Here is an 18148-nt window from a genome sequence, read left to right as displayed (position 1 = left end):
GCAGAATCAGAATGAGAATCTTGTTGGGAGTTATCAGGTACAAAGAAGTTATTTGCGCGGCTACGGTATCAAATGTACGAGGAAAAAAAATGCAACTCAAAATGATATTCAGTTTATTTAACACTCGATCAGATAATTCCACTCGCAGGTACTTGATAAACTTACATTCCTCAAGACAAAAAGAAGAATGCTGTTTGAGCTTTCTTCTGTAGCACAGTTCAGTTAAGCCGAGCTAGTTTTCACATTCATATCCCTGAGAATCTGCAATATTTCGTTGAGAGAAGTACTAATGTTGTCAATCTTTTTCTCCTGTTTTTCGATGGTGTCATCAGTTTTTTTCTTGCCATCTACGACTTCCCCAATTCTTTGGTTTAAGTTCTGGAATTCAACATCGTTGGCTACTTTCAGCTTCGCAAATGAGTCTGCTTCTCTTGCTAGAACATCGCCGGAAGTCCTCTTGTCATTCCTTCCAGAACATACCTGTCAAAAGAATGTTTGAGAGTTGAATTGTGATCACAGTGCGTAAACATAGCACACATTTACTATAAATTAAAACACCCCCACCCCTCTCCATTCCATGCAAGCCCTTCTCAAAATTAGGAGAAGAAAACATCACTCCACTTACCCAGCCCAAGAGGAACGTAGAAAAGTTAGCTTTCGCCGTTCTTAGACCATGTACAGTCAAACCACTCGTAACCAACATCCACAGTACGTAATCTTTTAAATTACGGACACCTCACTTCGTCTTACATGAGACAAAACCAGCGCTCATATCTCTAAATCTACGACAGTTTACAGTACGGACGCTTGAAAACTTGCGTAATAAGGACACCGAGCTCGGCTCCTTTGGCTACGCTCGTGTTTTAAAAAAGAGCAACAATGTATGGCAGTATTTTACTTGGAAACTATTTTCAAAAAGAGTTCTTACCTTGGCTAGAACTCGAACGCCTTTATGACCCATTCCTATAAAGGGAAAGAGCTCTCGCTTTCCTTTTTCGTATCTCATGAAGGCCTCATAAATTATTTCCCCATTCAAGATGAAAACAACTGGAACTTTGCCATGTTCGAATTTGCCATACTCGACAGAACAAATAATCGAATCACCCTGGAAGGCCATTTTACCTACAAAAGAATTAAAATTGAACACTCCTTGAGGGGACGGTTTTTTCACAAATGGATGTATTCCTCTTTGGTCTGGGTTAAAAAATGAAGCTATAAAGACAGACACCAAATCGGCATGTCTGGTTCTGGTGATCCCACGAGATAACTTAAGTCAGGTTTCAATTACAAATTTTAAATCCAGTTTGTGTGCTTCAGAACCACAAGTGAAACCTTAAGGTGAAACACGGTGAAACAAGGGTATAAGCAAGGCTAATTAACAAGTCACAAACTATCGTAAGGATTGCATTTGGCTAAAATAGCATTTGCAGATAGTAGTCCAAAACCTGCACCTCGAAACTATTTAACAAAGTACGTTAAAAGATATTACCTTCCACCAACTGAGCAACTCCGATCAGTCTCTTTTCACAGGAATTACGAATGAGACCATCGCTGGCTTGATAGCCGATAGTGTCATCTGATTCACCAGCTGCTTCGTGTAAGTTGTGTTTCGCTCGTACAACGCCAACAACCAACTCTCGCTTCTTGCCATTGTCCTTAATCAGAACCTGGCAACAGCAAAAAACATAACGTCGTAAAGTATTATGAAGGAGTCAGATACGATAGAAAGTTAGAAAAATATATTTAGAGTAGATGAGCTGAAAATACATTCGGTTGAGAAGTAGAGAAACCTTATGGTAAAGTTCAAGTTTTTGCAGACCCTTGTAACACCTCTAGGGAACCCACGCTTGTCCCTCAAGGATAAAAGCGTATTGCTTTACTCACCTCAAGCTTTGGGAAGCTTTCAGAGAAAGGCTGTTTATATCTTGCACCATGGAAATCTTTTGCTTCAAACTTGCAGGTTTTGCAGAGGTCGCGACCAACATAGGCAAGTAAGCAGCCGTCGATCTGCATTCCGGCACTGAACCAAGCCTACAAGGTTTCAAGGAAAAGAATTTTTTTTGTGCCGCACATTTAATTTTGGAAATAGTATTGTTATCATATCAACAACGGCAGCTGGTTAACTGGGACGTTTGTAACTGATTAGCATAACAAATTACAATTGAAAATAGGGCATGAACTATTCTGGCTTGAAAAAAATGAGCAATAAGTATTTCCTCATTACTTAGCTTCTCTTTTCTCAATTTTTTATGTTATTATTATCTCATTCCAGGCTTTTTCTTTTAACATAATCTAGTTCCGTGGAAAGTACATCAATCAATTTTTTAACTGTAAGCAAATAGCAATGCCAAGCGTCACAAGACTTCTGAAGAATCAGTCACGTGCATGTAACAATTTCAGTTATATACCCAGTCCACTTACATTTGGACCTGTAGTGGCAAAATCGGCAGTGTTGGTCTGATTAGAGAACACGATGATTTCACAAATGTCAGATATCCTTTGGTGTAACGTTTGAAACTGAACGTCATTATATTCTTTCAGCTTTGCAACTGCCAGGGATGCATCAGCACGGTCGTCTGTGTCATTCGTACCAGAACAAACCTAATGAATTTTAAGAACGATTGAGAATTCAAACAGATTGAGGAGATAATTGGTGCATTTTATTAATTGCAGCATATGTAGGTCAAATACTTTACTGAATTATATAAGACTGTTCGTAGCCTTTGTTTTGTTTTTGGTTTTTAACTGAGAGGCTGTGTAGGTATGTTTTTTTTTTTTTCAACGAAATGAACAAGATTCGTTGTCCCTTCTATGTACATGTATGCTTCTTCTAATTCTTCTCTACTTGTTAAAGTCAAGATTTTGAACTCAGAGTAGCTGTCGACCCACACTTTTTCTATTCCATCCCCCCAAACCACCACCATTCATGTTATCTTGGGTTTATCAAAGCGCTTCTGAGGTTAGCATTTTCACGACCACTCTGTCAGTAACCATGGTTACTTGTAACACCTTGGTGCACTACGGTATACGCGAAACTACTCTTTCCATGATTATTTCAGTGTAGTTCAAAAAAATATGCAATATATTGTTCTCACCTTGGCAAGAACACGAATGCCTTTATGACACATTCCAAAGAAGGGATAAAGCTCTCTCTTTCCTTCCTCATATTTCATCAACGTCTTATAAATCTCAGTTCCATTTAAGTTGAAAATAATTGGAACTCGGCTATCTTCATCGATTTGGTTAAACTCGACAAGACAAACAATCAAATCGCCTCGATACGCCATTTTTTCTGCAATAACGTTAAGAAAGTTAAGTCAGTAAAGCTGTCATGAGAAAGAAAAAACTAGCAATATTTAAGAGCAAATGTCCACAAGAATCAAAAAATAGTTCGGTAAGGCTTGAAAAATAGAATTTGCCCTACTGTTGCATAAAAGTAGGCCTTAGTAAAAGTAAAAACGCTATGTAGTTTTCTTCTTCAAATATCTTGGTATTTCTGAGAAAAAGAACATTACCGTTTTCACGTCCAGACATCAAACTAAGGAGTTCTAAGTGGGCTGAAAATTGGCCATTTTCATTCGATTCGCATTTCGCAACTATTGAGCACAGAAAAGTTGCAATACAACCAGCTTATAGACCCTTTGCACGATCCGGTCACATGGTACGGAATTAATTACGCTGGAACGCAAGTTACGCAGTGGGACTTCCAAAACAAAGGAACTCGTACGAGTCCAGCCCGACTTTCCTTTGTTTTGGAAGTCCCACTGCGTAACTTGCGTCCCAGCGTAATTAATTCCGTACCATGTGACCGGATCGTGCAAAGGGCCTATTGCAGAACTATTCCGTGTCCAAAAAAGCCCAGTCTCAAGAATGTTGGATTTGTCTAACTATTTAGTGGTAAACAAAACCAAAGTGTTCTCCAACGATGAGTTCGTCAGTCGGTGAAAACAATTGTCATTTTGACCATGCGCCATGTCTCGGAATTCCAAAAGATTTTAGATTCTAACTATACTAGGATAGGTCTCTCAATATATGTAAAGTTTAGTTTGGGCAAATGATTAGGCACTCGTCAAAACATTATTCAAATCATACCCCCAAAAAATAAAATCACGCCAGCAGTCGAATGCGTGACCAAAAGAACTACCATTGCTTTTGTCATTACATCACTTCAATTCGAAATATCACAGGAATGACTTAAGCATAAACCAACATATATATGTTTACCTTAGCTGGGTTATCATGTCTTGACTGTCAAACAACATGATAATGCTTTTGGTCACGCACTCGGAAGCTGCTGGCGTGATTTTGTGTCTTTTGTGAACGATGTTGAATATTTTTTTTGACGAGTGCCTAATCATTTGTCCAAACTGAACTTTACATATACTGAAAGACCTATCCTAGTATAGTTAGAATCTAAAATCTTTTGGATTTCCGAGCTATGGCACATGGTCAAAACGCCAATTCTTTTCACCGACTGACGAACTCAATTTTGGAGAACACTCTGGTTTTGTTTACCGCTAAATAATTAGATTAACCCAATATTCTTGAAATCGTCCTTTTTTAGACAAGGAATAGTTTTGCAATAAGCTGGTTGTATTACAACTTCTCTGCGCTCAATAGTTGCGAAATGCGAATCGAATGAAAATGGTCGATTTTCAGCCCAGTTGAGACTCGCTAAATTGCAGGAAATTAAGTCTGAGAGTTAAATCGTAAATGTCGCTTTTCCCGGAAAGACAAAACTATTTCAAGGAAAAAACTACAGCCTGTTTTGCACCCTTGCTAGGGGCTAGCTATATGCAAAAGACCAGCGAATTTGACTTTTCTAGCCTTCCCTTGCCTTGATTTTGTTTGATGTTTGTGGGCATTGCTCTTAATGACAAAAAACAGTTAAAGAAAATAAATACACGGAAGCTCCTAACTGATCTTATAAAGCAAGCAAATAGTACAGAACGTGAATTTTTTATCGTGTTAATGTGTCCGGCTTAACTAAACACAACCTATCGTCCTTACCCAAGTCCACATGACAAATAATGTAGTTTGGGCGATTAATTCAGATGCATGGACGAGTAGGAGTTCACCAACTTGCTTTTTCAATGTATAATAGCGGAGCTCCTGAGCGCCAAAGACGAACGAGCGGAGCTCTATACCTCAGAAAATTTGGTAACCCATCGATCTAAGAAGTTTTGCTGTCCGTACGTTGTACGTCCGTGCGCCAAGCCTCATACCTTGAGAAATGAGAGTAGCACCATTACCATAGATACTTCTTTGATATTGGACATCCATGTTATGATTAATTGACAGCTGTCAAAACAAGGTATCCGCTGACTCAGTATCACGTGACCAAATCGTGGGCAATTAGGAGCTCCGCTTTTACGCTTGGTTAAATCTATATATTATAACTTTGTCTTGGTTGCATGTTTATGCGGAATCACTTAAAAGCCATTACCTGACGTTTATTTAGAAGAAGCTGTTAGAAGGAAAGGAAAAAGTTATGATTCAAAAGAAGTTTCCATGCTGAAGAGGCAATTTGAAGGCTAAAGAGAACGGTTTTAGGTACTATAACATTCCAATTTCGCCACCGTTGCGATTAACAACTCTGAAATAAAACTGCTACCTTCCACTGGTTGAGCACTTTTTGTATCTTTACTTTCACAAGCGTTAAGGAGATGCCCGTCTGATGTATAATAACCAATAGTGTCATTAGATTCGCCAGCAGACTTGTGTACGTTGTGGTTTTCCCTTACCACCCCGACAACCAGCTCTCGCTTCCCTCCATCTTCCTGTATCAAAACCTTGCAGAAAAAAGCCTTTAGTTAGCTTTATATTGAATAGAGAGTGCAGCAAGTGAATGTCTTTTACACTTCGCTTTTCTAGATGCCTATAAACGTCGTACTACAAATTGATGTTTGACGTTTAAAAAACTGAAAAACATGTAAACATCAAACATCAATTTTTATCCTCTTGCCGGGTTAGTTAACGGAAATCTGAAATGACAAGTGAAGTAAGGTAAACTCTTTACAGGAAAAATAAATGCGGCACACGCAGGCAATTTTTTCTGTTATAATTATTATATAAGTACCGTAAATTTCTTCGACAGTTTCTCTTTAATTAATTAATCATGCACAAATATTGCTGTAGCTTGAAATATTGCTTTAGCTTGGAAGACCGCGCAAAAGTATGACCACTACATATTTATCCTGTACGTACATACACGACACTCTGTATTTTCTGAATATACTTGACTTATTGACTTGGCAGTTAGAATGATGAGAAATATAACATATGTTTTTCAAAATTACCTCAAGTTTAGGGAATTTTTCAGAGAAAGGCAGTTTACATCTAGCTCCATGGAAATCCTGTGCCTCCAACTTGCAGGCTTTGCAAAGGTCTTGACCAACGTAGGTAAATAAACAGCCTTCAATTTGTATTCCACGACTGAACCATGCCTAGAGGAATAACCATCTGTTAAGGCTCGACGAGGCTTAATATATGATTTGTTGAGCGATCGATCGATTGATCAGTTTATTTTGAGTAAATCAACGACGGAAAGATTCGTTCTGAAAAGTCTGGAAGAGTACTTTCTACTAAACCCATTTTTAGTTTTAAAAGTAAGATTGTTATTTATTCTCCTAATGAGTTAAAAAAATTTTCACAGACAAAATTCTTTTCCCACACTGATAACTTACTATGATACTAAGTGGAGTTGGAGTTAAATTAAGGTACCATTCATAGTCTCGAGGCAATTTCGATACTCTATATGAATGTCTAGAGCGGTTTTCATTTGAGTTCCAAAAAGAACTTGGTTTTGCATCACCTACGCCAAAAGATTGGCTTAAAAACTCGCGCCACTTTTTCATCCAATCAGAAGTAAAACCAAAACCAATTGTGACTCACTGGCACTCTCACTCGATCATACTTACATCCGGGCCAACAGGGGCCACCTTCGTCGTGTGCGATTGATTGGAAAACACTTTCCGAGCAATTTGATTGCACATTTCACGGTTCCTGCGTGTCTCAGTTAGCATGCTACTGATCTTGCTTTCATCTTCACAGGAAAAGTCACAAAGAAATGTGTTCAGTATACAAAAGTTTTAAAAATGTGCCTAAATTTTGGTCTATATTGTACTGCACGTCCCATTCATAAACAAATTGTGCTGAAGTGTAAACAAAGGGCCTTGAAGATATAATAATAGGAAAAAGGGAGCTTAAAGCTACAGGTATATAATAACAATAATATTTAAAGATAACGTATTTGTTACCTGTTAAAGGGAACGAAGATCCATGCGTGGCAAAATAAGCAGCTTTCAGTTTATCAAGAATACTATCCAAATTACTATCCTAAGAGGAAGAAATGAAAAAAAAAAAAAAAAAAAAAAAAAAGAATCATTTAGCATACGTATCATAAATAGTCTACTGATGACATTTCTTTTCACAGCTAATTCTAAATTGCAAACAAGAATTAAACGAGCTATGCTGGACAGTGGCACATCTTGAAAATTTTAGCCGTAGCCATATTTGCTTTTTGCTCAATTTTCAAGTTATTGACAATTCTTTGGCGGTGTTTCATAGCCCCCTCAAGAAAGTGTCCATTGTTAAATACATATTTTGTCAAAGAATACTAATTTGCATTAATAGCCAGCCAGGAAATGCGTATTCACATCGTTTATCTGGTATAATAAGTATGTACGTTTTCAACTTTAAAACACTTCAACAGACTGATTAAGAACTGGCTAATTAGCCTACGTTAACCTCATCTCGTTGTTGACCAACAGGCGATAATTCTCGTTGCAACATTTTCGGAGTGCTTGCGAGTGTTCGCACTGTTTTCTTTTGGAAACACTACTAGACGGACAAAAATCTCTGAAAACGGAATTCGTATTCGTTCCTCGAGAAAATTACATGTTATTTGGAGAATTTAACTAATCCTGATTATAAAGCTGCGATTGACCAACATCCTTTCTAGGAAAATTGCATTTAAATCTACAGAAACCGGAATAAGCTATCGGCGTCTACGGGACCCTTTGACCCGATGCCATCAGACCTTACCATACCTTCTCTGCACTGGCTGGCTCCTCCCCAGATGTCTTTCCGGGGTCAGGTATTGGACTGTACCAATTTCGAGAGACATATATTCGTCGACAGGAATTGATGCATTGAATTAACAATATTCCAAGTTGGGATAACAAGTTCAGTGGAACGGGAATAGGATGGTAGTTGCTGAACGTTCTAATAATGATAGCCTTTCTGAAGGACCACTCCATCAGCGAGTTGCTCTGCAATACATTGAATATTCAGTGCGTGTAAACTGTCTGTATTCTCATTCATCAAGAATATTCCAAAACATAAAGAAATTGTAGCTGGCAGAAATCATCACTGATGTTCGCAAAAATATTGAGTTGTCATAAGTATCGTGCCACCATGAAAGACCTATCCATTTATTCGTTTAATTTAATGGTCATAATACCATTGGTAACAAATGAGGTTTATTAAATCTATTCGACATTTAATGCTATTTGGCCATTCGTTTTTTCCTTTAATACTTAAAGGTGATAAAACAGACAAAGCAACGTCTATTTTTATTATCCCGTTTTGGACCTGTGTGGTTGTCAGTCGATTCATAGACAAATTCGGCTAACTCACGCGCGGGTATCACGTGACTTGAATTGGGTACAACAACAACCAAAACAAGTGCGTACGTATTGAAATTTAGAGATAAATAAGCCACGATTCCGCGGTTTTGTTGCACCGGAGACTGTCAGAACAGCTCCGCTAACTGAAAAAATCTGCCGTTTTACGGGTTTCCGTTAAATTTTAAAAGTCTTCTGTCTGTTTGGATCGTGAAAATGAAAAGAGATCCACGATATTTCAACGTTAGCACTGCAGCGAATACTTTACATTAGAAGATTTTATTAATCCTTACTCTAGTAAAAATCGATTGAAGGCCGATGCAGTTCCTTTTTTCGTGGGATAAAGATAAGCGGGAGAAGTCCAAGCGGTGAAGAGGTACGCTTCAGAAAAGATGAATCAAAGCAGAAAACAAAACGAAGCAACAGATTCGGCAGCATTTGAAGGAGAATGTGTCACGTTGGTCTCGACTAGGGCTGGCGAAGAAATTATTTCTCGAAAGGCACAAACATCTTGAGGATGAAATCTGTAGTTAATTAGGTGAACATCTTAGAATTCCCTGGTTACATAATTTTTTTGTATCCTACCTTCTTTCCGAATGTACAACCCAAAGAAAGAGGGAAAATTTATTACACTTTTCACAGTATTTAACAGTCATGGTGAATTCCTGAATATCATTACAATTTCTGTTGCCTAATCTAGATAGAAAAATGCAGATTTACTGGGATGCTACCACGAGAGAATCAAGTGTTATTAACACAGAGAAACTGCTCTCGAAATATACCAAGACTGGGGTGGTCATGTAAAGATTGCATCACTCGGGATATCTTTGATATTAAGACATGAATAATCGTTCAACTGGAACAATAATGCAAATACATGATTGCAGTGTCCTTCCTCCCTTACCCGAAGAGCGTTCCTAATTAATTAAAAACTTCTGCCCTGCCATCGCTTTCCCTGAAGATTATGGCTAAAATGAGGCTCTTCAATTTTTCTTAGAGATCTTTAGCAACGTGCCTTGACATGGAAATCCTCCAACTACTGACACGTGTAAACATCGTCAATATACCCTTCCCGAAAGAACTTATAGCTTTTCTCTCCAGCATTCTTTTTTCCGCCTTGCTCGAGCCACGAAGACCATGTTCGTTGACCCAAATTTTGGAAAATTTGACTATTTCTATTCTTTATTGAATAAACGACTACAGCAACGCACATGATTAACACAACAAATACAAGCGGCTGTAATTATAAAGAAAATGTTAAGGGAGCCTCGTTTTCACGCAGTGTAAACACCCAATTCAATGTGACGCGTGTGTTAGTCGAATTTGTCTGTTAGCACAGACTTTGCTTGGATTGGCAAACAGGTTATCCACAGAAGATAACGAGCTACTTGAGATACGATGTACCTGGATTCTACCTAAGAGAGGCTTGTAGAGCCACAATCAACAAAAGAAAGAAATAAAATGCATAAAAAGTGATGGCAACCTTAACCACTAGTAGATGTTTCACTATTGCATATTGTACATACACTGTAATTTTTTAGGCTAAGCTGTTCTGGTACTTGTATCAAGTTATACTCAAAAGCAATCAAACAAAAAATAATCAAGTTGGCTAAAAAAAAAAAGTGATACTAAGCCTTTAACATACCTCTACGCGCTCGTAAGTGCTAGAAAGAACAGCAATCATCATATTGACCAGAAGAATGAGCGCTGATATGATGAAGACACCGTAAAGTGCCTGTGCAATGTAGTTTGATGGAGAATCGTTAGAGACGAAGGGCTCCACATCTGCAATACCTAGAAGCGTCCAGACGAGATGCTGAATTATCTCCCAAAAACTGCAATCGCAGAGAACACGTTAATAATAAAGACAAATCGTATCGTTAGATCAAGATGATAATCAACTATAAAACTTCGTATACTGTAAATAATATATCTAAAACACCGCGAGTGGTGCGATACAATTCGCATCATTGTGATTCGCAAAATTGATTTTGTTCATTACGTAAGCATCGGTTAGGGAGTACTATTTGTTTTGTTTCTTGGATAGTGGCTTGATGGATAGGGGCTGGTTGGTAGTTTGGAGGGTGATAGATTGGTGGGTTCGGTTGGGTGGGTAGTTGTTGGGTTGATTAATTGCATGGGAGGTTGGTGTGTTGGTAGGACGTTTGGTGGGTTGGTACGTGGGTTTGTTAAATGGTTGGTTTATTGCTTTGTTGGAAGGTTTATTAGTTGGTTGGTTAGTTAGTTGCTAGGTCGGCAGTTGGTTTGTTGGGTGGTTGGTTGGGTGGGTGGGCGGGTGAGAAGTGAAGGAGTGGGTGGGTGGTTGGTTGGCTGGGTAGATTGGTGGGTTGCTGGGTTGCGGGTTGCTGGCTTGGTGTTTTGGTGGGTTGGTCGAGTGGTTTAAATGGTTTGTTTTTTGGTTGGCAAGTTGTGTGTTCGATCAGTCAGTATGGCAGCTCTGCCTGTGTACGTAACATTTAATACTTCGTGACATAAAAAATATAGTAGTGCCTGATAGGAACATTTTGCTAGATAAATTGGGACCTTAAAAGAATATTAACTTACCAAGAGAACCCAATGCCACTGCATATCCTTGGGGAAAAAAAGAGCGAAGATCAATGGTACGCAGGCCGATACGCTGGCTATAGCCAAGATTGCTGTAAGTTTAATGAACTTGTCTGCTAGCTTCAGCTAAGACTTTTGTTTCAGGTTCTTTTTGTTATTGTTGTGGAACGAAAATATAATTCAAGCGGTCTCTGCCTTATAGACTTCTAAAAGTGGTATTTATTCAGGCTTGTTGCGATGGACTAACATCCCATCCACATGGGGAATAGAAATATTCCTAGTAGTTTGATACTACAGAAACCGGGCTCGTATGCAGACTTTACCATTCAGGCTTCTAACCTCGATCAGTTTCTTTCCGCAATAAAAGAATTCCGTATGCAACATCGGTAATTTCATTGAGTTTAAAATTCAGTTACATTGAAAGGCTATTGAAAATAGGCTACGGTTGTTCTTGTATCTATTGTCCAGAGTAAATCGCTTTCGCTTCCGGTTATCTTTGACAGAATGGTCGAGGCATTCCGCATTTTTTGGATTCAAATGCTGTTTTGTTTGCAGGGAATACAAAATTTCACTTTGTTAAAAAGGCGACCACCACCTAGGCATGTAAAAAAAAAACGTTCCTGTAATTACCGCCCGCTAGTCTTACATCTTTATCTGTGAATGATTTAGATAATTACTTGGACCAAACCAAGAAAAATGCTCTGATACTCATTTCAGAGGGCAAGCTTTGTCCAGTCACACAGGAATCGCGAAATTGTGAAGTAATGAGCAGGTTTACTCTCGCCAAAAAGATGTCCTGAAAACCATTTTACAAAGGAATGGATAAAAGGCCTTATAAGCTAAGGGAATTTGTAAAATTAGAAAAATTAAACATTCTAACCCCTCCGATCGTAATACTCCTTCGTCATCACCAGTGAAAGAGTGCTCAGCAAGTAAAACTTTGGTCATCGCCAGCGAACATGCTAATATCCACACCACAAACTGGACAAATATGACGGCCACATCTTCAACAATGCGGACAAGAGCAATGTGGGTAATGCCTGTCCCTTTATTGGCTTCCAAAAGACTTCCGAACACCCGCACAGTCAAGATGGTGGCGTTGAGGCCATACAAGTATTGCGCAATAACTAGCGGTCGGTTTCCAGGTACAGATGTGTAAATTCCCCACGTAATCATGCGCAATATGAATGTGACAAAGTAGATACTAAGGCTGATCATGTCCAGTACATTCCAGCGATCACTAAGAGATAAAAAAGAGACAGTTGCACATTGTGAAGGTGTCTTCTCTCGTCTTACCGAGTCCAATTATCAGTCATGACAATAAATTCTGATTCTATTGCGATGACATGGTTTTAAAGCTAACAATATCTACTAAAAAAAAAAAAAAACATTCCAAGCGCTATAATATTTTGTATTTACTGTATGCACCTGAGATATGAATACAGCATATGCGATGCAATTGATTTAAATCTCTGATGTGCTAGTTTCATTCCCTGATGATGCGTGGAGGCTGACAATCCCTTGGGAGCACTCTTGTAGCACTGATCTAGCTCCAGAGCGAAACGGCCGACGAAGAACACCAGAATAGCCCATTCCACCATTGTGAAGTTAATTGCCGACGGCGAAAGACATATTGTAGCATGAAGGCCAAGGAGGAGAAAGTAGCTCAGGGTGTCTCTTGCAAAAATGAAGTACGGCGTAACGAAGTAGTCAAGATACAACTCTAAAAACGATATGGGAGAAAAGAACGATTCATGCAAGATAAAGATAAATACACTTGGTTACTTTTTATAGCCAAAGGCTAATAGGCCACTTCCGAGTTGCCTTTTGCCTCTGTGCCAGAACGAGTCTTCGAGCGAAACCATTCATATGGAAATGAGTTCCGCCAACATGTTCATTTTCTTGCAATTCAAATTCATTTTCATTTGGAAGGTTTTGCACGAGGACTCGTTTTGAAACAGAGGCACAAAATAACTCGAAAATAGCCTATTAAATTTCAGGAACAAGCATTTCAAAGAGCAAGCGATCAGAACGGAACTCTGCGCCTCCGGATGTCAAGTCCAGCGCCCTAACCATTCTTCCACGCTCCCCCCTTAGTCATGAATATGAAGATCGATTTTTTTGGTCAATATTTTGAAGTATGTCAAGTAATGGCATTTCATGGTGAATATAATATTGATGAATGTGCAACTGTTTGATTTTAACAATAGGACCAAATATTAAATTCGTGCATCCCTTAAATGGTCTTCTATAAATTACTTGGATGAGCTTTTACTATACATGGGGAAATGAATTAGAGGAATGCCTACCACAATAATTGACTCCATATACCGCTATAAAAAAGAAACAAAAAAGTGAGTGTTAATTTCAAACCAATGTTTTAATGCAGAACTCTAACTCATCGGATATTTGTTACTAACGAGGTCATAATCTCAGTATTCTATTATATAACCAAAATACAAGTACACATAATTGTGCTGTAACCCTTATTTTTGGTAAAAAGAAGTACGTATATTGTGGGAACCCCTGCCCTTCTAGACAGCATTTGCTATAAAGTACTGATATACTCAAGAAGAAATTAGCAATAGAATAGTTACCTCTTAAAAGTTTACGTCCCAATTTTGAAGGGTCCTCGTTTACTCCACACGAGAGAACACGATCGGGCATTGAAGCAATTTCCCTCAAGTCGTCCACACAGGCGTCATCCCCTACAGCAACCGGGACAATTTTGACTCCCAGGTCTTGTCTTAGTTTTTTCGCTTCTAAGCTCAGTTTCCCGTGCCTAGACTGAGCCTGGCCATGCAAACTTGACGTATCGTTTGTAAACAAGAAAAGTATCTGAAATAAAAGTATATAACCTGTTTAGTTAGAACATAGTTAATACAGGGAAGATTTATGTTGGAAGGTCCTTGACCCTGTGTCTCTTTTGTTTTATGCTCAATGACTCAGTGTAATATTCCATTGGTTAGTTGCATGAGCACACAAAATCGCCTTTTGTATTTTTTTTCCAGGTTTTGTGCAGTGTCAACCCCCAAAATGGACAACAAAAACATACAGCAAACAACTTTGCCAGGTTTCATAACCATTTCCCTCTAGTCTGTTAACTATGGTTAGAAGTTGCCAAAATTTGAGTTTAGAAATCCATCTGGGACATGTTAAACCTGGTAATCTGTCCTGAAGTTTTAAATTTTAATATCAATGCAGTACTGGTCCATTTTTATAACAACAAACCTTCTTCCTGGCAGTCTGGCACTCAAAGACATTCCCTGCCTCATGAACGTCGCCATCTAGTGTAGCATGTTTCGTTTCCCTTTCCAATGCTGATATTTCCCTAACAAGTGAACATCCGTTATTAAACCGCCTCTGGAATGTGACATGCTGGAAGGCCTCTCCGTGCTTGTTGCTGATCACACAGTAATTCACAGAACTGACTCCACACTGATGAACAAGTCACGATATGCCTTGCTTCATTAAGCAAAAACCTTTTTCTTCAGTGTTTCCCCCGGTATGAAGGATGAAACAAATACTATAATCTGTGAATTTAAAGAAATCAAACAGTATTCAGCAAAATCCCTATGATTACGCTAGTTTGTATATAGCAGGAAGAATAAAAGAATGTCTAAAATTAATGTATCTGCCGTCAGGACGCACTATAAATGGAAATGTGCATGTAATAACCAAGTGCATCGAGAACTTAAGCCCCTTCTTCAGCATTAGATTAATCCAGTTCTCAAGTGTACTATACACTTCCCTTTCCAGCTTATCTCTTTGTAAACGTCTTGAATCAAAATGTCTGGGATGTTTTGCGATTTGGAAGTGACTTGATGACTTGGACTTGGATGTGTCTTGCAGTTTTGAAATCCTGTCACATATACAGTACTAGTATGGTCGCGTGGGTGAGCTGGTGAACCATTCATTTGAAAATATTCCCACACACTTAGTTTGGACAAAATCCATACAAAATTTCTCATCAGTATTATATTAGTTTATGGGCATCATCAGTTCTCTTTAACGAAATTCCAGAAAAATATTTCGCGAGATTCCCTTCACTCGGAAGTTTTCCATTTCTCTGAACGATCAAGTCTGTAGTTTAAAATCAGTCCTCCCATCGATCCATACCTTGGTATTTTCTCATCCATAACCTGGTCTTGTCTCTGACAAACAAAATGGCGAACATCAGTGGAAAGAAAATCATTTCCAACAAACACCAAAGCCACAGCAGTGTCCATTTCCAGAAGTATGACTTCCAAGCGTAGAAAAGCCCAATCCAACGCTTGTCTAGCAAGTTGTACACAACTGGATGAGAAATAAACTGGAATAGAGGGAGAAATTTTTCAGTTTATCAAAGCTGTTTAATTCTTTATTCCTAACGTTGATCCGCTATACATGTAAGAGTGATTTTTTTGATTTTTTTTCGATTTTCTTTTATTTGCCACACAAACAAAAATAGAATCAGAGTACAAGGATTTATAAGTAACAAAAACTAAAATACAAGATTACAATGAAGATACAAAACTACAATTTAGATATTCAAGGATAGAAAAAAAAAAAAAAAAAAAATGACAAGGGAACCTAACAAAAACCACGAGGCTTGTAAGCTTAGGTTCCCTCGCAAGAAACACCAGATGACTAATTCAGATAAATTAATTTAGACAAGCATTATTTAATGACAGAGTTAATAGTTACCGATAATAGTGATTTTTATAATGATGATTGGGTGCGGATATTGCCATTTCCCCATGAAGAGGACTTGGTTATTTATCTTTAAATATGATCTGACCATTCATTACGTACCACTTTACGTTACAAGAGAAGTTGGGACATGCAAAAGGGAACTAAATCTCCACAGTAAGGACAAGTTGTCTATTGCTTTCATAACGTAACGAAATTTGGATAGAAGCAGTAGCAATTCTATGTCGACTGTATAGTTAATATCACAACATTTATTGGGGAGAAAGAGTAACCAATCTTCACTGTTGTTTTACCTTCATTTGTTTATATTCAATGGCTTTGTTGATGATGGAGTCCAGAGATTCCCCAAAAGCTTCCCGTGATGGCTTATCGGACTTCAGTGGATCTATCAAGCTGGTTGTAAATTCGTCTACCGAATTGGCTAATTTTTTCAGTTCCTCCACATCCGGTCGCTCCTGACGAGCTTTGTTCTGGAGGAAGCCACTCACCTAAAAAATAAAGTTGAAGGAGATAGTTCTAGTGCCTATGGTCGAGGAAAAGTTCGACCAGCAGAGAACCACCGAAAAATAGACTTGAAGACATATTTGCTTGTACAGGACGTCTTATGGCAGACCCTTGATCTCCACGATTTCATAAGCCATCTGATCTCACATAAGCTAGACCAGCCCCTGTCAATCTGAAAGTCTTGCACTGAGAACGAGATTTCTTCTGGTTAATCTTATTCAAACGGCAAGTACTCTCACGTGATGAGCATAAGTGGCTATTTGGTCAAACCTTGAATGCTGTAAATAGAACATTCGTTTTGCATCCTCCAAGAGATTGTGGGGTGATCAAGTCATTAATGTCATCGAAGTCGTCAGAATCTAATTTACTCATCAGATCTGTCAATTAAAAATAGTTGAACATGATTAATTATGTTATCAAATTTTAAGGAGACCATTGTGCGATTATGATTTCACTATCTTGACGCTTTAGAACAAAAATTTGAAGCGCTCGAGTTATGGCTATTTCAGACGTCAAAGAAACTGATTCATCATCAAATCGAAGCTGGCTTATCCAGGCCTGTGAACTTTTAGAAACTAATGATATCTTAATAAGTTATGACGTCACACCGGATCTAAACGTTGACGTTATTTGCCATTTTTAAGGGGTGATTTTCTAAATATCATTATAAATGGTACAATAGCTTGTTTGAATAGTCAACATAATTATTACATACCATCATTTTGTTCCATGCTCTCCTCCATTTCGTTTCCTGGGGTGTACATCATTCAAAAGTAAATTAAGCAATACTTGCCTGAAATAACGTACAGTTCCGATAATTAATCTAGAACACTGTATGTCCGAAAATAAGCTCTCAAATATCCTTAGATCAACTTACTCGCCCCCTCTTTTAGACGTTGGTTTGCATTTTTCGTTATAGAACTGCTTACTTCTAATGTTCGTCTCATGATTGTCGGAAAGGTTTTGCTTTAGTTCGTTATGTTTGGATAATTTAAACATGCAGTGTTGTTATGTGCATCTTCAAATTTTTTGTTGACGGAAATTCGTCTAAAAGTAAGCAAGGCCCCTTTTTTCCGATGATACAACTCTTCCAAAATATATCCACCATTCTCTATTTTCCAATTGCCCATAATTCACTCTGTTTGGCCCCCAAATTTTGCATAAACTATTGTTGTGAAATGCTCTTAGGAATACGCAGACCTCCCAGGAGTATTTCACGGCAATAGTTTCTGCAATATTTGGGGGGCAAACAGAGTGAATTATGGGCAATTGGAAAATAGAGAATTGAAATGTATTTTCAACAAATATTCTCCGCGCTTGTTATGCTTCGTGCGCGCATGCTCACGTGCTCTTTTGTCCTCGTTGGTGGAGTGTTTAACAGGTGCTTTTACAATGCAAACTCACGAGAAAAATTCAACGATGCTTGTACTATTGTTTAAAAATTCGAATAGATTTAGATTTTGCTCTAATATTGTTTGCAATGGGCGCTAGTTTGAACCTTTTCTGATAAAAATATTCAATATTAAATATATATTGGACTTTAATTAGCGATGAAATAGATACTATATCTGCGCAAAATACGGAGTACATGTTTAAATAAACAATGATAACAGGGTAGAATAAAAACACTATACTGTCGAACCTCCGGTTGCGACCACCTCTTCTCCCAGTTTTCGAAATGCCAAACGTTTACAAGTAAAATTACTATATTTCGAACCTCTTGTAAGTGGCCACCTCTCGTAAGCGACCGCGACCACTTT

At 38.3% G+C, this 18148-nt stretch overlaps 2 protein-coding genes across 3 annotated transcripts; both read right to left on the bottom strand.

Moving 5' to 3' along the window:
- Positions 1-92: 92 nt before the first annotated feature.
- On the bottom strand, positions 93-7379 carry LOC149118528 (SPRY domain-containing protein 3-like). Of its 2 annotated transcripts, XM_089297320.1 has the most exons (9): positions 6921-7379; positions 6300-6446; positions 5615-5792; positions 3096-3292; positions 2422-2601; positions 1885-2031; positions 1490-1667; positions 929-1122; positions 93-480 (listed from the first exon to the last, which is right to left on the bottom strand). In XM_089297320.1, exons 1-9 carry the CDS (start codon positions 7023-7025, stop codon positions 223-225), a joined length of 1584 nt encoding a protein of 527 aa, XP_089153446.1. In that variant the 5' UTR covers positions 7026-7379; the 3' UTR covers positions 93-222. The 2 variants fall into 2 exon arrangements, with proteins under 2 accessions (XP_089153446.1, XP_089153453.1); XM_089297327.1 differs by lacking the exon at positions 929-1122 and having other exon boundaries at positions 319-480.
- On the bottom strand, positions 7116-16412 carry LOC149118527 (short transient receptor potential channel 2-like). Its single transcript, XM_089287706.1, has 12 exons — positions 16178-16412; positions 15312-15504; positions 14424-14725; positions 13790-14030; positions 13502-13525; positions 12621-12915; positions 12073-12432; positions 11193-11219; positions 10273-10462; positions 8052-8273; positions 7260-7338; positions 7116-7174 (listed from the first exon to the last, which is right to left on the bottom strand). The coding sequence occupies exons 4-12, from the start codon at positions 13857-13859 to the stop codon at positions 7116-7118; spliced, it is 1326 nt and encodes a 441-aa protein (XP_089143832.1). The 5' UTR covers positions 13860-14030; positions 14424-14725; positions 15312-15504; positions 16178-16412.
- Positions 16413-18148: the final 1736 nt, after the last annotated feature.

This window comes from Orbicella faveolata, unplaced genomic scaffold (genome assembly GCF_042242905.1).
Source record: "Orbicella faveolata isolate gen_17 unplaced genomic scaffold, um_ofav_v1 contig_1, whole genome shotgun sequence".
Classification (NCBI taxonomy): Eukaryota; Metazoa; Cnidaria; class Anthozoa; order Scleractinia; family Merulinidae; genus Orbicella; species Orbicella faveolata.
Note: the sequence above shows the minus strand (reverse complement) of the source record. Positions and strands in the feature narration are given on the sequence as shown.